Here is a 21,947-nt window from a genome sequence, read left to right as displayed (position 1 = left end):
ATTAGATTAGAAAACATTCACTGCAGTTACAGGTCAGTAGTGAAAAATAATTTCTGGAAGTTGACAGCCAAGCAACAGGGTAGCAGCTTGGCAAAGTGACCTGTCTCTGTACTGGTAATTCAATTTAAAGGCCTGGAGTTATCTTTAGAAACGTCACTGCTTCTTGCAGCACTGCTGCTGTCATTGATGTTAATGTGCACCATTATCTGGAGAGACAGCACAGAAACTGCTGGAGAAGAGCACAACATTTCCGTACTGAGAAAATAGCAAAATCAAGCGTTTTTGTAGAAGGAACACATTAAGTCAAATGTGTATTCATTTAGAAGATTCACTTGCTACATGCATGTTTTTTTCTGGAGTGCTTTTTAATCACAGTATTTTCTGAAGTACATGGTCTGCTCTGGAATGAAGCCATAGAGTGATAACACTGCCAGTACTCTAAAAATCTACATTTGCAGGAGATTCGCTTTTAAATGAGTCATCAGGAGGGTGGATTCCTTCATGAAGCTGTTAACAACAGCCACGCTATTGCAATTTATTCTGATGAATGAACAATAATAAGGCAATTATACAAAATGATGTTCCATTCTGTTGCTGTTATCATGCTTCATGGCAAATAAAAATATTCTAATAAAAGGTGGTATTAAACAGAAAATATATATAGTTGAACATCTTATTTTGAACATGTTGGTGCAACTGTGCAGCCCTCCTCTCAAAATGCATGCTAAAAATAAACACTGCTGTCAGATTCCTGTAGGGCTTATTAAATACCTAAAGACGAAGTACCCTGTGTGCCTTGATGGGAATACTTCTATTGGCAACTGTAAGCATTTGCCTTCTGTTCAGATGCTTCACCTGCATTTAAATTATTTCAGCTGAAACTGTAACAGGGTGATCTTAAGATTTCAGCCATAGTCATGACATTTGCTGATAAAGCCTCAAAGAACTTCAGCAAAGGTTTCGATGACCTTTATTGATATGACAAAAATTTTTGGCTGAGAAATACCATGTTAAGCCAACTGTCAAATGAGTGGATGCCACAGGGTATTTCCTGAGATTATTAGTGAAAACAGTGCAGATGTATAAAAGATACATATTCAAAATAATACTAGCCTAGCTTTTTTTGAGGACTGCTTGACATCATCAGAACTGTATATTATCTTTCGATTATAGTAGACAAAATCTTCAGATATTTTTCTCTGACAGGATCGGGCAGATACAGAATTTAGTTTGTACAGTTATTACACTGTGCTGTGTAAATGCATTTTACCAGCCTAAGAAATGACAAAAATCCAATGGTGCAAGGGTGCAACAATGCTGTGTATAGGACTGAATTTATAACACAAACACAAACCAAGCCTAAGGACCTGGTAAATCTTACAATACCTGTAAGTGCAACAGAAAATCAAGACATAAACTAAACATGTAGGGAAGACAAGGACATAGCAGAAAAATGAGATTTCAGTATCCATATCAGGAGCATAGGGAGATTCATAACTTTTTGCTGCTGTTGCTGTTGTTTTAACAATGGACATGTCACAGTATAAATACAAAGCCACGATAGGAGGAGTTTTGGAACAAATGAAACGTAACAAATTGCAGACCAGCTGTATTTAAACCAAGTGACTGAAAGAAAATGAAACATGAAATAATCGAGCTATTAAAACAATTTAAAAAATAAAAAATAAAAAGATGCAGGGGAGTGACTGACCACTAAATCCATGAGGAAACTGGTAGATTAAAGCTTAAGTCCATCACAATAAAGTAAAAATTGTACTTACTTGCTGCCTGATACGTTGTCAAAGAAATTAAATAAATGGCACGTGACATCTAATATGGTTTTAAAACCATATTAAATAAATCTAAATAAATTTAAAAGTTTTTTCTCTAGGCAGTATGTGTGATTAATATATAAACTACTAAAGTTTATGGACAATATCTCATGCTGTCTCAGGAAATGGCTTACCTATGTCAGCAACGAGACTTCCAGGCTTTTGCTCCAACAGAAAGTTTCTCACACGAGGCCATGCTTTGCTCTGCAGATCATTAAAGTAGGCAGCTGTATTTTCATACACACTATGCACGTGCTGCTTTTCTAGCTGGGTAGCCTCATGTTCCATCCTGAAAATATAATGAAGATTATATACAGTGAAACATGAACTGCTGTAGGCTATATTTTATAGACATGTATAATTCCTGAACTTGTAAGCTTGTTTTTATAAAATCATTACAAGCATCTAATAGCCATCATATCTATAAAATGCTTTTTAATCGAAGGATGGTTCTTTTCATAAATGTCAAGAAAAATGTTTGCATTTATCATCTTCCTTCAGGAGCATTATGTAACTTGAACATGTACTGTTCAACAATAAGCACATTCCTCAGAAATTTGACCTGTGCAGTAAAAGCTTGTCTGCTGCAAAAACGGAGCATGTATTGGGCAGGAGCAGAGAACCAGGAAGTTAAGAATAGACTCTTCAGCATGTAGATAGGCAAGCTCTTATTATGGCGTTTTTTAAATATAGCCTGGACCCTGAAACCAAAGCCCATAGACAGTAATGTGATGGCTGAGATTTGCAGGGGAAATAAATAAATAAATCAGGATTTCTCTACCCTTGCTTAACCATCTTCATTTCATCCAAAATGCTGCTCCTACAAACACTATCTTCTTAATTTAGTAAATGGGAATTAATTCAAGTGACCACAAAGAAAGTATTAATGTGCTTTAAATTAAATGTATGTGAATGCTTACAAGAGTAGCGTAAAAGATCTTATCCACCTCGCTGGCTTTATGTTCTCTGCTATGTCAAGCCAAATTGTTCCAGTGGTCTATTCGGACTGTACCTATGTACTAACTCTCTATATACTGCCTATTTAATAGCTCTCTTCAAAACATTTATGCTCAATGTCTTTACAACTTCTATTTTCATTTTTCTGTCCTGATCCACAGTTTTCTTTTATGATGCATTAGCTGAGGTTTTACTAGCAAAATACATACATGTATGTGTGTGTGTTTACATATGTACATATAAATATATGTGAAAAAAAACAGTGACAGAATAGCAAATTCCCAGTAGCCAAAACTTCAGTGTTACCCTGAGGAGCATAAAACCATAACAGACTGAAAAGAAAAGCAGATACTATTGGAAATACAGACTTGACATGATACCTCATGTGCCAGAAGTAACTCAGAATTTTTCTCACATTTCAAGTTATGTTGTCAAATAGGATGGGTTAATTGGAGAAATTTCAAGTAATTACATCTTAAAATCTGAATCTCACTCCTTTTTTTCTTATTTGACTCTTAAATAAAACAGATCATGTGTCATGTTTGCAGCTATCTTTCTTCTCCACCTTGAAATGTACTCTATTTTCTTGTTCAATTGCCCAGAAATCTTCTATTTATACATAGAAATTCCCAAGACTAACAATTATTTATCTCCTTTTGTCATTTTGTATGCTTATTGCTATAGTTTGTATTTCATGTTTGGTTACTATGTGGTTCAGTGTTTACAAGTGTTTTTACCTTTCTACTTGAAGCCGTTTGCTCAATCTTTGCAGTTCTTAAAAAGAAAAAAAGCAGTGGAGAATGTTTTCAACAATTCATAGTGATTTCCAAATGCTATGGAAATTTCAGTTTATGACAACTACCGAAATAGCTGCCTGAACTGAAGCTTAATTTCGATATGCTAAACACAAAAGCCAACCTGGACTTGACATAGAAGATGGCAAGAAGTTCCCTACAGATGCAATATTCTACTACATTTTTCGTGAAACATCTTTATTTAATCTCAATATAGGCTGAAATTCAGCTTTGTTTTCTACAGAATCACAAGCCCATTACATTTTTGCCTTGACTTTCTCATTCGCTGAGGCTGTTACTGAGTCTTCTATACTGGACACGTGAGAGAGTACCACAGCACTGTATTAGAGGTTATTATTTTGGTATACATTTCATAAACACTATCAAGATAATGACTTGACAGTAATCTTAGAGTAACAGTAGTCTACCAAAATGCAAATTATTTCATTTACCATTTTATTACAATTTCCATTCCTGTTATTACATACATTTTGCAGACATTTAAGTCACATGATGAAATCAGACTTGCCAGTTTGACTTTACAGTCAAAGCCCTTAACTGCATGAGGCTTCACTTTGCAGCACGGCAGGGAAACACCCTAGCAACAAACCTCTGCGTTTAACTATTTACGGAAGGCAAGAAATCTATGGAGACAAGACTTGGCCTACAGCTGTACTGGTATTAGACAAGCTTGATGTCACTGAAGACATAAAACTTAGAACTACCTAACTTTCCAAGCCAGTGACAGTGCCTCAGTTTTTCTTTGTAAAGAAAACCAATCATTACAACCTTTTTGCCTTAAAAACATCAGACAAAGCCCCTGTGGTACATAAAGGGTAGAAATTGTTCAGTTCATTCAAATCCTATCTTGTGACTTCCAGGATGATGGGAACATCTGGTTTGCAAAGGAGGTAATAAAAATGTAAGATTTCCAGAAATCCCACTGCTTCAGCATCTGCTCTACTCAGGTTACCTGTAAGTTATCCAATAAGCTAGAGAAGAGCAGAAGAAGGTGATCATTGGGCATGCTTTCCTCACCATCAATTCTGTATTTTCTTGTGTGGTAGCTCATATAGCTGCCAAAGAGCTCTTGCAGTGACTAGATGCAAGAGCATGAAAGATACTGTGAACTGACAGCCAGTTGCTCAGTGGTTGTGGGAAGTCCCCACAAAAGGGAGGCAGCTCTAGAAACACGGGACTCCAACAAACTGTTTGGATAACAAATGAAGAGTAGGAATTCCTCCTCTGCCAGTGTCTCCTGCTTCATCTCTGTTAGCTTGCAAGACTACAACCGGCACTTGTAGTGTATGATCTATGAAGTGAAAGTAATAGATGGAAGCTGCAGTGTAGTTCTTGTTGATCTTGTGGGGAAATGGATTGTCAGCCCATTACATGGAACTGTGGTCCATGAGCAAAAATGACAGAAAGTAACAGGTTCTTTCACTCTTTCCTACAGAGATGGTTTGTTTTTCTTTATTAAAAAAAATAAAAGCAAAATAATAATAATAAAAGTACTAAAAAATGACAGCTTCACAAGGTTTAGAGATAAATGTACTAACATGCCATTTATTTTTATAGCTACACATCTCTCTAAAAGTTTTCTGAGTCCAAGGGAATCTACTTTCTTTCCCATTAAGATTTTGAAACCGTTTAAACAATTGACTTTTCAAGGGTATACCTTTAAGGAAAGTCATGTTGCTTGGACTTGTTCTAGCACTGCTGAAGTGATAAATGCATTTAACTATGTGACCTTCAAATGAAAACACAGAAAATTAATAATCCCAGTTTACAACATTTTAAAAAGCTGGAATTTTCTTTTCCTAGGATTGGGGTTTTTTTTTGTTTGGTTTGGTTTGTTTTTTTTGCGGGGGTAGATTGGAAGTGATTTGGCTAATTGTCAAAACAGTTGTTTCCCCTCAGATACAAGGTGTGCACTAATGCTGAAATGCAGTAGGCAGTGTTCAGTCCAAAAACTCAGTCATTCACTTCAAGTTCCATTTAAGCCAAAGATTTTCACATCATCCTCTGTCTACCTTACATGTTATTTCACCACCACTATTGATGCTTAACACTGTGAAGTCTTCAACTGGCTCACACTCAGTTCTTCCCGTGACTGTCTCTATGGCCAGGCCAGTCACAATATCCAGAACATGTTACAAACTTTTTGTCAGTGGCCTCTCAGAAGCATCCTGTGATTTTCATGCTAATCATCAAATCCTGCATCCCTCCTATTTCTCTTCAAATCAATTGCTCTTGATTAATTTGAGCCACAGGCTTTCCTTTACTTCTCTCTCTTGCAGCCGTCTGTTTTTTCTAACCCTCTGATGAACAGCAGGAACTTACTCAATTCAGCCTGAGTGTCAGATATGAAATATTTCAGTCTCTTAATGAGGGCTCCTCTTAGCTAAGCTCTTCAAACACTGATGGGAATTCTCAATCCCATTTTGGATTAGGAGACCTCCTACTTCAAAGATCTGTGAAATTCAGCACAGTTGTCTCTTCATGTTGCTACAGCAACACAAGTCTTGGTTATGCATACAACTGCAGCTATGGATGTAATAATTTAAATCATAACTTTAAATATAGAACAGTTTAACCACAAGGGCAGATATATTTCCCACACTGCTCTGCTCTCCAGCAATAACAAGAGCAGCTATAGCCAATAATAACTGGGTAAAGAGTGAGAAAGTCCTACTGATTTCTGTCCCCCCACCTACAGGACAGGGAGAATCATCTATAATGGTAAAAAGTACTTCCAGTCAACCACCAACTTGCTTACAACCTACCAGTCTTTTCATTCAAATATAAGTAGTGATGGAAAAGCTACATGTACAGCCAATGGTAAGAAGCAACTGCAAAATATTGTAACGCTCCTTCTCAAAAACCGACATTTGTCAGAGCTTTGCCCACCCTTAAGACTGATTTTATAAAGCACAGTAATAATGTCCATTCTGATTTACAGTGTTTTATTTCATTAATTAAGACAGCAAATAGGAGTGTGATTTTAGATATGAATCATTACATAAAACAGCCTTACAAGTAAATAAAGGATAATGAAACAGAATAAAAGGAATCCTGCTGTGAATTGTTAAACTAGATGCAATCCAAGTTAAGCAAAAGGATACAGCAGAACACAGTTTTCTTAAGGCTAACAACTCCGGTAATTAAGTTCACCCACGCATGAACAGCAACAGCCCCATGAAAATGCACAGTGTGAAATCAGAGCAATAGGAAGGCCATGCAGTGTGTTTAAAACCTCACTGAACTGAGCTCCTGATTCAGTAGCATTGTCCCAGTAAAATCTGTCAAACTGAACTGAAAAACAAAGACTTGAGACAAGGTTAGAATCACTGAGTGCTCAGTGTGAAGCTAGAATTTTAAAGTAACTTCGTTAATTGAAATAAAATCACTATAATCATACTTTTTTTCATATTGATAAATACAGTCTTGCTCTTATGAAAGACTAAACACAGAGAAACTGTCCTTTCAAGGTCCTGAACTGAAGGTTATGACTCAAATTCCCATTATTCCAAATAGCAGCCATTCACCATCACATTTATTTTCTGTTAGTTTTATTCTTCAGTCAGCACCTAGTACTATTCACATACTATTCTTTGATCATTTAATATATCCCTTCCAATTCTGCGTCTAGGGTCATAATGTACACAGCTGAAAGGTTGCATTGTAAGCAGACTTATTTCATTAGGTACAAGCTCAATTCTGTAGACAGGTAACATTCAGAGAAGACAACAATGCACGAACACAAATCCTTTGCTATTTATAACACTGAAAGAAGGAGCATAATCATGCAAAAGTCCTACTAAATGTCAGTCCATCCTTCCTACTACAGGAAAATACACGTCCCATCTCCATGCAAAGAATGTACCTTCCTACAAGGTTCTCAAAAAGTCAAAAATCCCTGATGCTAGACGTGCACTGATGTAATCTTCAGACCTTCCAGGGCACATCAATATACAACATGCTCCCCATATGGAAAGCACAGTCCCTCTTGCCTATGGCAGTCCAGCTTTTCAGCAGCCACAGACCGCAGTAGTGGGAACAGAATGAAGAAAAGGGTTAAATTGGAGGGAAAACAGCTGATAAAAGAATTGTAGCTTGGAAAGTGAATCTTGGAATCATTTTCAGTTTGCTGTAATTCTGCAGTGACACGTCAAGCCTGTACTATTTTACTGAGGAGGTAAATTGCCAACTGCCTTGCAAGCTCTCTTTGCTTATGGATGTATCTGTCCATGTTTAGCTATGAAGCAGAAGCATGTCAGCTCTCTCTCCTGTAGCAATGAATATGGACAAAGGAATATTTTTACAAGTAACCAATACAACAATCTGTATAATCCACGCTTGTTAAGTCTGTTGATTGCTGTTTACATTAATGACCTGCAAAACACATAGGTTGCAAAAGCTAGGTGCCAATGGGATTTTCTAGGTGAATCTTCTATTGCTCCTTAGCCTTTTCATACTGATTCAGCAATAAGAAAGGACTGCGAAAGCAGTGAAATAAATAAATAAATAAATAAATAGCTGTTTTCCACAGAAAAGAGCAGACAAAAAATAGTGGGCTTAAACTACAGTAATAGAATAGATAGAATAGGATAGAAAAGAACTGAAATTATTCTAGAGTTTGTGGGTCATGGAGCTATCAATAAGTTCTTAAAAATCTAAGTTAGCCAAGCATCTGTCCAGAAACACATTAATATAGTTGATACAGCTTTGGAGGAGACAGATAGATGCCCCAGCATTAAGCTTTGTGAGTCTGTGTGTCTATGAATGTAAGAATACAACTTGAATTTTTCAATTTATAAGCAAGATTTCAGTTGACTGATATAAAAAACAAACAAACAAACAAACAAAAAACAAAAAAAAAAACCCACAACAATAATTAAAATCTGAAAGTATGTTTCATGTGTATTTACTACTCTTTAACATGGAGGTTGATTTTGAAGCTAAATTACTAAGGATAATAAGCTAATTTCCCCTTGGAGACAGTTACAGTTGGTTTGTTTCTTAAAAGCTCTGCATCAATATCTCAAGGCCCTTGTACTACAGTACTTACAAGCTTTAAACTGTAGTAACATTTTCTTCTTGGTTAGTGCAATATCTCATGTACTTTTGAAGTTATCTTGTCTTCTGTCCCTTATTTACCAGCAATTAACCAAGTGTTAAATGGTTAATATTTTTCACCCTTCCGGATGAATCAATCTTGGTGGTCTTTTGTGAGTATTGTTGTCATTCTCTGTCTCCTATCCGTATGCCTCTATTCTTCGTGCCAAGCTATATTTGCAAGATTTGATTCCCTAATGTCATCCTATAGTTCTGGAATTACAGCCTTTTAAATTCCTTATGTTTCTGCAGGATTTGGGTTTCCAAATGGATTAGTTTTAATTTATGCAGTATAATTTTTCTTTTTCTCCCATTCATAATGCTCATCACCATTGGTATTTAACTTGTTCTTGGTGCTACATACAAAGCCTCTCAAATTAAAACAATTTTACAAACCAATTTAAGTAAGACATTCCATTACTCGGAGATACATCTTCTGCTGAATCTTAATATCTTAGAGACAGAAAGATAAGCAGCACATTTCCAAACTGGATTCCCAACTAAGGCCATCAATGGTTACCTTTGGTCCTAAAATTAAATTTAAATATCACAAAATCAATTACAGTAATTACAGAATTGCTATGTGGATTCATTCAACATTTTTTTAAATAAACTGCTCCTGATAATTACTAGTTTATTACAGCTGAAAATATGATTTCACATGTTCAAATATTCGTATTCAGTATACAAATGTATTCAATGCTCACTATGCTGTCTTAAAGGAAGGTTTAAAAGGTCTTGTGACAGAAAGAGTTTTAGGTATTAAGTTATTCTTAGCTCATGACCATCATAATGAAAGCAAAGACAGCACCACAGTTGTTGTTTTTTTACCACAACACTCAAAAATCTGACTGATGATTGCTTAGTGCATACCCCAAGCCCCTCCCCCCCACCCCCCCCCCAATAACGTGCCTGGGCACTGCTGCAGACCTGGGCTCTTCCAGTAGTAGCTGTAGTGGGCTGGGCAGTGTGAAGGTTTAGCGTCCTGCCACCAAAACCCCTACACAAGAGCCTTCGTTTCTGGAATATTTTTCCATTTTAAAGGTTTTTTGTTATAACGATACTATTTTACCCAGCTTTGTGCTCCTAAGCCTTCTATCTGAATGCAGATAAAGGCCTTTACACTATGCATTTTTTCCTATTCAACATGGAAAGGAAATGCTGTGGTGATCCCCGAGGGAGCTGAAATTCCCTATACACACACTGGCAAAGTTTTCCATTAGGAAAATATTTGAATACCATTGTCTTCATAGATGCAAAAGACTTATTTATTTATTTAGGAAACTATTCTATGATGGAGAACAAGAGTTAATATCTACAAGAAACAGTGTAACGCCATTAGAAATATTTTCCTACAAGAACTTCAGTCTTCAAATAAATGATTTTTCTGAAATGACCACATGTGTATATTAATGTACAAATACTCAAAACTAAATGCTTTTCAGTTACAAAGCACAAACCAAAATATACAATGCCTGGCCCAAATAAATCATGTCTGAAGTTTTCCAGGGGAATAAAACCAAAAGAAAACACAACATGGAGGACTCTGTCCATGAATTTCAGTCAGTTACAAAAGGCCAAGCTATGACTTGAATTTTTACTCAATTTTTCAATAATTAGAATTCTTTTCTCCCAGCAATTCTCTTAATACTTTTGTCTCCTGTTATGAAGGCATATACGTAACTTTTATGAAGAGCTACTGTTTCCACTAAGTATTTTTTAACAAAAAGAGTTCTTTTTCATTTTAAAAATGATTAAAATTAACTTGGTGAGCATATAAAAGTCAGAGGTATTTTTTCAGTGTTTTAAATCCCTACAAATTAGAGAGCCATGCAGACCTCCAGCCGCACGAGATTATTCTCTAACTATTACTAGCTATAAACATGCCCACATAGATCCTGGTACTGCAAAGACACAGACAGTTGCTTAACTTTTTGCACCACAGCCATCTCGCTGATCTCAGGTATGTTATTAACAATGGCTGAAGGTAGGAATGTGCAAATAACTTTCTGCAGAACTGAGCCTCGTGCTGTTTGTGCCGTCCCATATTATTCTTCTGGGTCACCCATCCAGAATGGATGGCAGGATACCCACAAACCAGAACGTTTGCATGGGAAGTGTTTGTCATCTGGCTCAGGGCTGATTTCAATCTTTACAGACTTTATAACTTCAGGCATGGATTTATGTTTATCTCAGAAAATGCTGAAGAGTGACTTTTCTTCACACCAAATTCAGTTTAGCATTATATGTATATTTGACAGTGTTCTACCCCTTTGAACATCTCCTTGACAGAGGCAATATTAAAATGCAGAGCCACAGCTACCTGTATGTGTCTGTTTTTCCCAAAACACACTTCTCTGTAAGCTACACAATAGCAGCACCACAGAAACATCTCAGTGTACAGTCCATTACAAAAACACAATGTGAGAGTGAAAACAGTAAACAAAAATGCACTCCTTCAGAGAGGCAGGCACTTTATAAATAGCATATAGGCAGACATAAATATAGCAATACACTGGATTGAAAAGAAATTACTAAAATGAAACCCGATCCCCCCATTGGCTCTATTACAAAGCATTAAAAAGTCCTGAGAGGACCCTCTTGGTTGCTCATGCATCAACTGCTGCATATTTTCCTTATCTCTTTTTCAAGTTTCATGCTCAAAGTCACAAACTTCAGAAGCACAAATCACCCAAGCAGTTCCATCAGCAGGGAATGTCATCCTGTGCACCACAACCACACAGCTGTATTGATGGAAGAATTCTGCTCCTTCTGTCCTTGCCAAAGAGCAGGAGTGGATGACCCGAGCACCCGCTGCTCCCACCAGCACTTAGTGGGAATGAAACCCTTTTACAAACATTCAGTAAACATGGAACACTCAGCAACAGTGAGGTTGCATCTGTGTGCATTTACAAAGGCAATGTTTAGGTATTTTGAGTATTCTGGGAGAGGAAAATATGTTAAACTATTAAGACTCAGAAATGCTCGAGATCATTGCTTAGGACCGTTTGCCAATTCAGAGTGCATACTTCATTTTTAATTAGCCATGCAATCACAGAGAAACTTGTTATTTCTGTTGCAAATTCCCTGCACGTCTCCTAAAAACTACCCTTCCCAAGTGCTGCTGCCAAGCCCAGCGCCAGCAGCGCTGCTAGATGCTAAGGCTGCCTGCACCGCGGCCCCGCTCCGTTACACGGGGAGCATGGAGGGCGGGGGGAGAAGTTAAATCTCAAAATCTAGAAATCCTTTCGTCCCGGGGAGGGTCAGCAGCTCGGTGAGCCGAGGGTCACCTCCGCTCTCCAACACAGAGCTGCCAGCATCAGGGCGCTATTTTGCTATTTTTCATTTTTAATTTTTCGGCTTTTATATTATTTTTTTTTCCCTCCACCCTCCCTTCCCTTCCCCCAAAAGCCAGCCCTCGGGCCGAAGGGGGATGGCAGCGGGGATTTCCGTGCTCCGAGCATCTCACCCAGCGGCCCGCCCCGCTCCTTACCTGCACCAGCGGGGCGGCGGCGGCTGCATCCCGGCGCGGAGGCGGCGCTTGGCCGTGCCGTGCCGGGCCGTGCCAAGGGGGGGCCCTCGGCGGATGAGAGAGAGGAGGGCTTGGCCCTCTGCTGAGGCCCCCCTGTTCCCCCCCTCCTCGGCACGGCCCCGATCCCCCTTCCCCGCCTCCCTGAATGCCAAATGTTAACTCTTTTCCTTACCCCCGTCGCATCCTGCAAAGGGGAGGATGAATGCTGCTGGAGCTGCTGGTGGGGAGAGAGGGAAGCTTCCAGGGAGGAGGGGAGATTAACCCTCGTGTAAAGGTTAAGCTCCCACTGACCTTTGTGGGTGCCTGCCAGGTTTTGCAGCGCGAGTGTCCTCCCAGTGCTTGTGATGGGAGCTGGAAAATGGCAGGTTGTTTCTATACTTTCACATGTTTAGCCATATTTGTCAGAAAAGTGAGCGGGGACCCCAAGAGTTTTAGGGCTGCATAAACACAAACCATAATTTGTCCTGATCCAGGAGCTTATAGTTTACATATGAGGTTACAGATAAATACAGAAAAAAGCATGAAAAAGCAACACAAACGTGTGTTATAGGCACAGAACTCAGAACAGCATCACACTGTTGGCACCGGAGGTGCTAAACTATTAAATGTCCTGTGTGGCCTCAAATCAGGTACCTGGAGACAGGATTAAAAGGGAATAGCGAGCACATGACTGTGTATCAATAGGGCTTTTAAAACTGCTGAAGTGACTCAAGAACATGCGTTGCTTTTAGTCTGACAAGCCCACCTAAAGCAAAGAACAACAATAATACTGGAAGAGAAGAACAGGCTGAGAAAAACTACACTGGAGACATATGAAGCTAATATCCTGTTAAATATATCAAAGCCCTGGAGAAATGCTGAAGCCCTTGATCTTTATTATGAAGACATCCAACTGTCAGAGCTATTGGCTAAATCACAATTAACCTTCTTAACTTCTTCAAAGAGCTTTGACTGATTTATAAGACACAGCTGAGCTTTACAAAGATTGTGTTGACATGTATCCTGTTATTCCATCCTTCCACATGCGTCTGCTAATTTTGTGCTGTAACACGGTGTCAGCTAATTGACTGGTACAAACAAACGAGGGTCTGATATTCCCCAGCGCTCTCAGAGACCTTTTCTTTTTTCCCTTTTTTTTCTTGCAAGATGCCATTAGATCTGCTGCATTTCTGTCCTCAGGTACCAAAGCAAAAGGCTGCATAGTCCAGCACCTCCAGTAACTTCATACCTAAGTTTCCTAAAAAAAATCACTAAAGCGTGAATACCATCTGGTCCAAGTTATGTACTGACGCCATCATTGGCTTGTTTTAAAATCTCCTCAGCTTGAAAAAATCTGCCTCTTAGAAAAAGATTCTGATGTAGGCTCTCCTAAAACTCTGTAGTGAATTCACTCAACCTTTCCCTTAGGTTGTCCTCTTTTTTGGACACTCTACAGGCAAGATAGACAGTCCTATAAACTCTGGCAGACTTTTTGCTTTGGATGCATTTGAATCAGATGATAATCATGTAGACTAATGGGCTTTGGAAAACAAAACAAAACAAAACAAAACAAAACAAACAAACAAAAAAAACCTGACAGGTACTATGGACTCAGCATGATTTACAAATTTATGCAGAATAAAAATAGAATACTTTTTCCTTTGAAGTGCGAGGCAGCTGTAACTGTATAATAAATTGCACTCCTTAACAACTCCTCCTCTCTAAACAATTAAAAGGCCTCATCAAAAACAATTTTTCTGTATTAAAAAAAGATTTAGGTCACTAAATTAAGTGACTAAAGGTTGGGAAAGCCAGAAGGCTACCCATGAAACCTTAATTCAGCCCTCTTGTGCGTGCGCGTTCTAACTCTGTACTTAATTATGAGCTTGTCTGCAGAACACCAGGCTCCATTTGGAGCATTTGAAATTATGTAGTGGCAAGCATGTGAGAGTGGCTAATTAGGTCTCCTCCTGTGCTTCATCCTTTGCTTTCTAGGGTCTTTTTTCTGCTTATCCCTTGCATCTCTCATGTGGAAACTCTTGTTTGCCAGATCTGCCTGAAACTCTTACCCTTAGATAAGCAATTTAATAGTGAATCAAGCAACAATTTTTACCTTAGGGTCACAAAGAATTCTAATTACTCCTGCCAAGGTTGTCATTGTCAGTTTCCTCCGAAGGAAAACAAAGACAGGAGAAAACAGTAAAAAGTAGGGAAGCAAAAGTTTCCATACTGAAGCAGAAAGAAATTGAGGTCAGACTTCACAAGTCATAGAGCTTCTTTCTTACAAAGGACCAGCTCTTAGACTGGCAGCTTTACAGAGAAGCCAGTTGGAGATGAAAGCAAAAGGAAGGCATTCATTTCCATGATGTCTTGAAGGGAATATAAATAATTCTGCATTGACTCTACAGACGTTCTGGAAAACTGAGGTACTTTTGTTCTAATTTGTGACAAACTGTAGTTGCTGTCTGGTTCTCTTGTAATTAGGCCTTGCCAATCAAAACCACTTTCTTTTCTGAGCCAGGTATTAGAAAAACTTTTCACTATTCAGAAGCTTCTTTTTAATAGAGCAGACATGAGTTAATAACTTACACCTTTGCTTGGTCAATTTGGTCTTTACATGATTATAATGTTACATTCCAATTATAATGTTTTTTAAAAGTTTCCCAGTAGAACTAACAAAGGAAAAGGAACTAGTGGCATTTGTGACATGATCAGATGTAGAAAGTTAATTTTATTAATGTGAAGTTAAAGTGGTATTTTTACTTTATAGGAAATTTTTAGCCTGAAAGAAACTAAATCAGTGAAGTTTTCAATATTCTTTTTCCTGGAATATGAAAATTCCAAGAAAATTTGAGCTAGGGGAGTATACAATTTCCTAAACGAAATGGGGTCTCCGAAGCCTTAAGTTCCCTTAAGTATAATCATACTTTGGCTTTCTAGTCAATAACATAAAACTCGCATTCTCAAAAGTGGTACTTACTCTCCTGAGAGCTTCAGTATTGAGAGGCTCCCTTTGTTTTCTTTGCAGTCGTTAGCACTAGAAACTTGATTTCTTGAATGAAAGATAACATTCTCTGGTTCTTATTTGTTTCCTGGTGTTTTAGAAACAATAAATATCCTTAAAATGATGGTAATATTCCACGTTGAGTTCACAATACTAAAAGTACAAGTGGCAGAGCTATAGTCCAGTAAAATTAAATACTCATGACTTCAGTAACATAATGGCGCAGATATTTTTTCACATATGCTTAGTATGCAAGCAAGCTCATCCTGTGGGAGATTTTCAGTGTGTGGCCTTCATAACCTACTGCACAGATTTGCTGTGGGGATTAACTAGTAAAGATTTGTAAAGTGCTTTGAAAATTATAAAGCTTCAAGTTGTGTTATTTAATACTTAAATATTGCAACAAAGCCTTACAGGCCTTCACCTTACTAGTACAAGTCTTTGTGAGGTCAGTATGGATTTTGCAAGAGGTACAGCAAGCAGAACTGATTACAAGAGAGAGAAATGTCTTAATTCACTGTCAGAGGTTAATATGAAACACAAGTGTAAAGGTTTTAAAGAGAGACTAACTGAAAAATAAATGTGAAAAGAAATAATATATAAATCAACATAAAAATATAGTACTTCTTAAAGTGCCAGTTCCTTACATATTCTGTATAATATCTTAACCAAGTAAACCTACAGACTGTTTTCCAGGAAACACAATTCAGACCCCAAATGCATACATGGATCAAATACAACACTGATATCAGCTGAATTGTTTCCAAGTGACAATAATAGTGGGCAAAATCTATGCACTGATAAGTTGTATTTCATGCATCTTTTAGTTTTGACTTAAATCTAATAAAAACTAGTTAAGTAAAAGTTTTGGAAGAAAGATGAACGCAGAAAAACTTGTCTATCAATCAGATTGAGAACACCTTCTTTGATAGTTTTGTTGTTGTTGTTGTTGTATTTTGTTCCAGTGTCATCTTTCTTCTTCCTCATTTTACAGTGCCAGTTAGGTTTGGTTTGTTTGTTGAGTTTCCTTTTGTTCTTGTGGTACCAAGGGGACAGAGCATCTCTTAATAAGATAACAATATCAAACATAAACAACATGAAATAATTTGGTGCCTAACTACCTTCAACACAGATGAACACAACTGTTTCAGGACTACTGGCATCAATGCACTATAGATGTTAGGGTGGCATATTGTCAGACACTGAGCAGCATCCCAATATCCTGAAGCAATAAAACCCTATTTGGCATGCAAGGAAGGAGAGTTGGATTTATTTATCTTACAAGGACTGATTTCTATTCATTGGCAGTCTCCATGCAGGACAAAGCCCTCAGTACTTGAATTCCTTGCCTCTGCAAAAAATGATGCAGACATTCCACAAGGACATGATTTTCAAGCATTTGCATTTCCTCTCTGTGGCTAAGAATAAAGATTATTTTCCTGCAGCATTTTGACATTTTTATCTGAATTGAAGCATATAATAAAAATTATTTCAGTGAATGTTAAAGTGTTAACTGAAATTCAGTATTAGAGACAAGTAAAGGTAAGAAGGGGCAAAAATAGAGTAAAAAGTGCACTGCTAAAGCAGATACAGATCCTTGTCCTTTCCTGGGTGGAGAAAGTTGCAGGCCTCTAATGCATCTACTTCTCTTTGAAAACCAAACTGTGCTACCTGTATTTAGATATTTACAATCTTTGTGTCACAGGAGTTAAATTATTTGTCCCCAGACACACAAAAAGGCCATGAAAAAGCCAGAACTCCACTTTCTAGACACCAGTCCTGCTCCCCTTTAGATGTTCCATCTAGTAATAGCTTAGAGTAGACTTGAACTGTAGGTGTTCATTGTTCATGAAAAGACTGGCTACATGGATGGCAAATTTCACTCTACATGCTTTGTTACCAGGGTCTTATCAATCCTCTGTCCAGATATGAGGGAAACCAGAGATTATATACCTTATTCAGACTCAGTTCCTGAAATTCAAAAGATTCACCAAGAGTTTTAGGGGTTCTTCATTCTGATTCAGACTCAGTTTTCCAGTCCTCTGTGTTCTTTCCAGTCCTTTCCAGTCCTCAACTCACTTCTGCAGTTGTTCTTCAACCTCTTTGCCACAGCTGAGGCAAGAAAAGTAACTCAGCTGTAATATTACTTCCTTTTGTCTCTCAAGAACCTTTTTCTTGGACTTCCTTATTGCCTTCTCTTTTATTTATAGAGTTTTAAATCATACAATGGCAGCTATTCATTTATTTTGGATGCAAATTATGGGTTATTTATACTGTTGCTCATACTAATAGCAAACTGCTTGACCTATATTAGTATTCTTAATGCCCATTTTGGCAGAAGTGAAATTATTGTGTTTCTGAATGGGCAGGAATTTACCAGGTGCATTAAAAATCTAGTTTGAATTTGGAGATAATACAGATGGGTCTTTTGAAGCCTGAGCTACTGGGTTTGAAAGATACAATGACTGCAATCAATTTCATATACAGCGCTGACACTTACGGTTTGGAAATAGTTGTATGTGGCTTGGTTTTCATGTGATTTTTGTATACTGAGCAATACTGAAATACTGCAAAAATAAAACCATAAACAAGTGATTTTGAATGCTGCTTAAAACCAGTATCTAGCATACAAGACAGAAATGAACTCATTTCTGTAAGCTGACATTTATGAGGAATTTTACTGCTCAAATATGCTACAGGAATAAAGATGGTGTTTTGTCCACTTACTAATTTGTCTTTTCTCATTGTACCATCCACTAATCCATAAATAAACAATGAATGCTTGTTTTTAAAACTATTTGATAGCAAACATCGGAGTTTCTGAATGAAAAGTATGAACCAATCTTTGCCCAGAAAAGGTAAACAATTGACCAGAAAAGAGAAACAAATTCCTAAGATTAAACTAAAGCAGGCTTTCTATAATATTTATGAAATCACACTTACTGTAGCTGCATTACTAGTCTTGCTTCATTTAGAAAATTATTGTGATTATCAGAATGAAATTAGGTATGACGGATCACTACATTCGATCTTCTTAAAGCACTGATGTCCTTTCCTATACTGTACATAAACTATGAGGGTGGAGTTCTATATATGAATAAGAGAAAAAATGCATAACAAAATTTTGATAGATTTTGAAGTTGTCAGCCATTTGAGACTTACCCATGCAATTCACTTTCTGAAGACTCTCAGACATCTCTTTTAGAGTAAAACATTGTTCTGCTCAATGTCATTGCACAGAAGTCAGCATTATTCTCTGTGGGTCTCTCTTGGAGCTTCTAGGCCTTGACAGAGCAACCACTAGCATGAGAGGCACCTGAAATTAGAGGTAAAAATAAGTGATTAAAATGTAGCCCCCAAAAGCCTCTGTGCCTGAAGTATCCCTAGAACACTGAAAAATACAGTGCAGGCACTATACAGGGTTATTGTCTATCTGTAGCAGCTTGTGGAGGCTCAGTTGGATCCCCATCATTGCCACACATGGTATTAAAATTATGACACTAAATTTAGGCTTTTGGGCTGAGCTATAGCAACTTCATTTGAGTGAGTATGTAAGATCTTCTTAATCAATAAAAGATGTATTCAGACCTGTTCAGCTGGAGTTCAGAGAGCAGATCATATGAAAAAAATACAGAATCTCAAGACTAGACAGAATCCCCACATCCCCACTAGACAGAATCCCCAGGATTGCACATGTTGCTAGTGTGAGGTATTCACTGAGATTTTTGCACTGCTGTAACTAACTGTATCCCAGCTAGAAACATGACTTGCTTTCTTTGCTGTACTACATATTGATTAAATTTAAATACTTGTGGAAGCACCTAATTTGTTGGGTATAAGTACAATTTTAGCCATCTGTGCTACAGCATTATTAGTTCAGTTAGTTCAGTTTGCTTTATTCCGTTTTTTAATTTATAATCGGAAAACGCACTCATCAGAAATTTTCAGTGTTTTTCTCCTCATGTCATGGTATTTTGCCTAGTTTCTGTTTGGTTTTGTTGAAAATAAATATTTTTGGCTTTTATGTGTAGCTTCCTTGTTCATTTTACCATGTTTTTTCTATTCTAAGCAGATTTTCAACCTGTACTCATCCCTTCTAATCAACATTGAAGCCTTTATAATATCCTCAGAAAGGATGCTGCAGCTGGCAAATTTTGATTCTAGCCATTGGGAAGGTTTATCCATCTAGTCACTCTTTAGTTAGCAATATTCCACTGCTGTGCTGCTTGCCCTTACTGATTACCTTTGCTTCCACAAAGGAAATCTAGGTGAAAGTGTTAAGCCTCCTGTCAGAGATAACTGGGCTCCACAGAGAGGAAGATGACAGAGGAAAAGCACAAGATCATCAGCTAGGAGGATAACTGCTGTTCCCGTAATACCCTCAGCATCTTATCCAAGGTGCAATATCTGATGCCACCATCTGTGTGCATCTTCATCTTACAGAAGCGGACACTTTTTCTTTTTTTAAGGATGCCTTAAATCAGCATGCAGTCAAGGACAAGTGAAGTATAAAATTATACAACAGAACTGAGTTCATTCCTTTCTACTTGTGATGCACTACTTGTGATGATTATGTTCCTTCCTACAACAAGGAGCAACTCCTTACCACCTGAAATCAGCTAAACAATTAATTTAAAAATCTGAATATTTCACATTTTGCACAAAGTCTGGCAAATTTATACATATACACATTTACACTGCACATACATTACATACCACTTTCTCTGTCATTTGTAAGAAAGCCTTGTTTGCAAATGATTTTGTTTTTCTTTCTGTTTTTCAAAACTATAACACCTTTACATTTGATGACTCTCCCTAGAATTCCAAATTCAAATATAACAAAGAAAATATAACTTTTCATGTTTTTCTCTATCCATTCCACACCAATTCTCAAGTCTAATATTAAAAGACTGTTCCTTTCAGCAACATGAAAGCATAATGTTTATTAGCCTTCTCATTCCAGGAAATTCAGAGAAGTGATTTCAGCAAATTAAATCCAACAAGAACACATCAAAAGATATTTGATTTGCCATCTTGATAAGTTTTAATTGATGAATAGCATACTGTTAAGTTATTCTGTCAATAATTTTAACTTACTGCAATTTTAATTGAATACCAGCAAGTTCTTCCCTTAGCTGTTTATTTGCCAATATATTGTTAATATTACAAGGTAGGATTTTATTTCTCAGTGAAAAAGCTAGTGCCTCTGATGGCTTTGACTGTATTCACTTGGTACCTAAAGCTACTTGTCAGACTAGGTGGTGTTTCCTGGCTAGCACACCAGTCTCACAATACATATAGAAAAGAGACAGAGAGATAGACAGGTAACTCCACAGGGAAATGTGTCCTGCTCTAAAAAAGCTGGAATGATTTGCATTTCATAATTGCCTACTACTATCTGCTAATAGACTAATTTATCAGGCTAAATTGGAGTACATACATAATGCTTGACAGCTTTGATCATCTAACAGGAATATAGCCCCAATGAAGCAATGTAATTCAACTAAAAGAAATGATTAAGAGAAAGATTACTGCGTTATACTTCTTCCTAAACTTTAAAGATAGCAAGGAGCAAATGCAATCAGATTTCACTATCATTCAGCAGTGTTTTCTGTTGACTAACTTATTCACTGGCTACCAGTTCAAACCTACCTGAAGAAATTTAGTGTAAGCAAGATGAGCAAGCTCAAGCTGTGAATGAATATAAATTACTGGCATACTTTGTTTTTGGATGAATAGAGAGAGAGATCAAAGTACTTGTCCTAAAACCAAATTTAGACTCTGAGTTGGCTACGTATTACATCTGATTATTTGGACACAAGTTCCCAGTCTTCAGTGCTGTATGTAGAACAATAGATGCCTGTTTAAAAGCCTTAACAAGTGTTTCAGCTTGTTAAAATTGTATGTAATTTAAATGTAATGTTCAAATGATATTTTAAAGTGCCATTAAAACCTGGGGTTCATTAACACGACAGGAGCTCTGTCATCTCTGACTGATTTGTCTTTAACATCAACAAAAATTTTTCAGAACCTTTGAGATAAGCTAAACTATGAGCCTTTGTAAAATAAGTCTCTTTAAAGATCCAGAAGAGCTGGCTCTGCTCTTTCAAGAAAAAACTTATGGTGCTTCATACATACTTCTTAGGAAGGACAATTTTAAAACAGAAAATCTACCAACCATAATAGCTAGACAGAGGTTCTTTTTATACACAATAAGAATAATGCTGTTGCCTGACTCAAATACCAGTTTTTGCTGTCCCTGCTATTCATATGCAAGTCTACCCCATTCTTTTGCTGGAAATGAAAGAATGCAGCCAACAGATTTTTCTGTTTATAAAGAAAAGGTATATGCAGAAGTATCACTCATCATTGTTCAGAGCAGTTTAGTGAGAAAGATGTCACCTGTAAAGCTATATAAAAATGCGAGAGCAATTTCAATCTAGACAGCTATGTTCATGAACTATAAAAGCAAACAGTGATATACAAGAAGGAAACTGTGTGAGTATTCACCTTTTATCAACTTCCCACATTTCTCCAGGAGTTTTCAGCAGTGTTTCTAGAAACAGGAGCAACTTCAGTTGTAGGTAAAACCATCTTGGTTTAGGCTTGGACAACTCTGTTCTAACTTCCCCCTCTCTCCTGGCTTCTGAGGAATAATCTCTTGTTTATAGAACTAGTCTTGGGCTGCTCTCTTCAACCCTTGGCTCCTACCAGATGCACAAAATTGGTTT

At 37.3% G+C, this 21,947-nt stretch overlaps 1 protein-coding gene across 4 annotated transcripts in view; it reads right to left on the bottom strand.

The window, feature by feature from the left end:
- TRMT9B (tRNA methyltransferase 9B (putative)) overlaps positions 1-21,947 on the bottom strand; it is a 102,398-nt gene that overhangs the window by 7,738 nt on the left and 72,713 nt on the right. For 3 of the 4 annotated variants that reach the window (XM_072335380.1, XM_072335379.1, XM_072335382.1), the window contains 2 exons: positions 18,379-18,532; positions 1,967-2,121 (listed from right to left, as the gene is read on the bottom strand). In XM_072335380.1, coding sequence (XP_072191481.1) covers positions 1,967-2,120 — 154 coding nt within the window. In that variant the 5' untranslated portion in view covers position 2,121; positions 18,379-18,532. Of the gene's footprint in view, positions 1-1,966; positions 2,122-12,194; positions 12,360-18,378; positions 18,533-21,947 lie in introns of those variants that run through there. The other variant, XM_072335378.1, reaches the window with a different exon arrangement.

The sequence above is a fragment of the Excalfactoria chinensis genome, chromosome 4 (genome assembly GCF_039878825.1).
Source record: "Excalfactoria chinensis isolate bCotChi1 chromosome 4, bCotChi1.hap2, whole genome shotgun sequence".
NCBI lineage: Eukaryota > Metazoa > Chordata > Aves > Galliformes > Phasianidae > Excalfactoria > Excalfactoria chinensis.
This window is presented reverse-complemented; position numbering and strand designations above follow the sequence as displayed.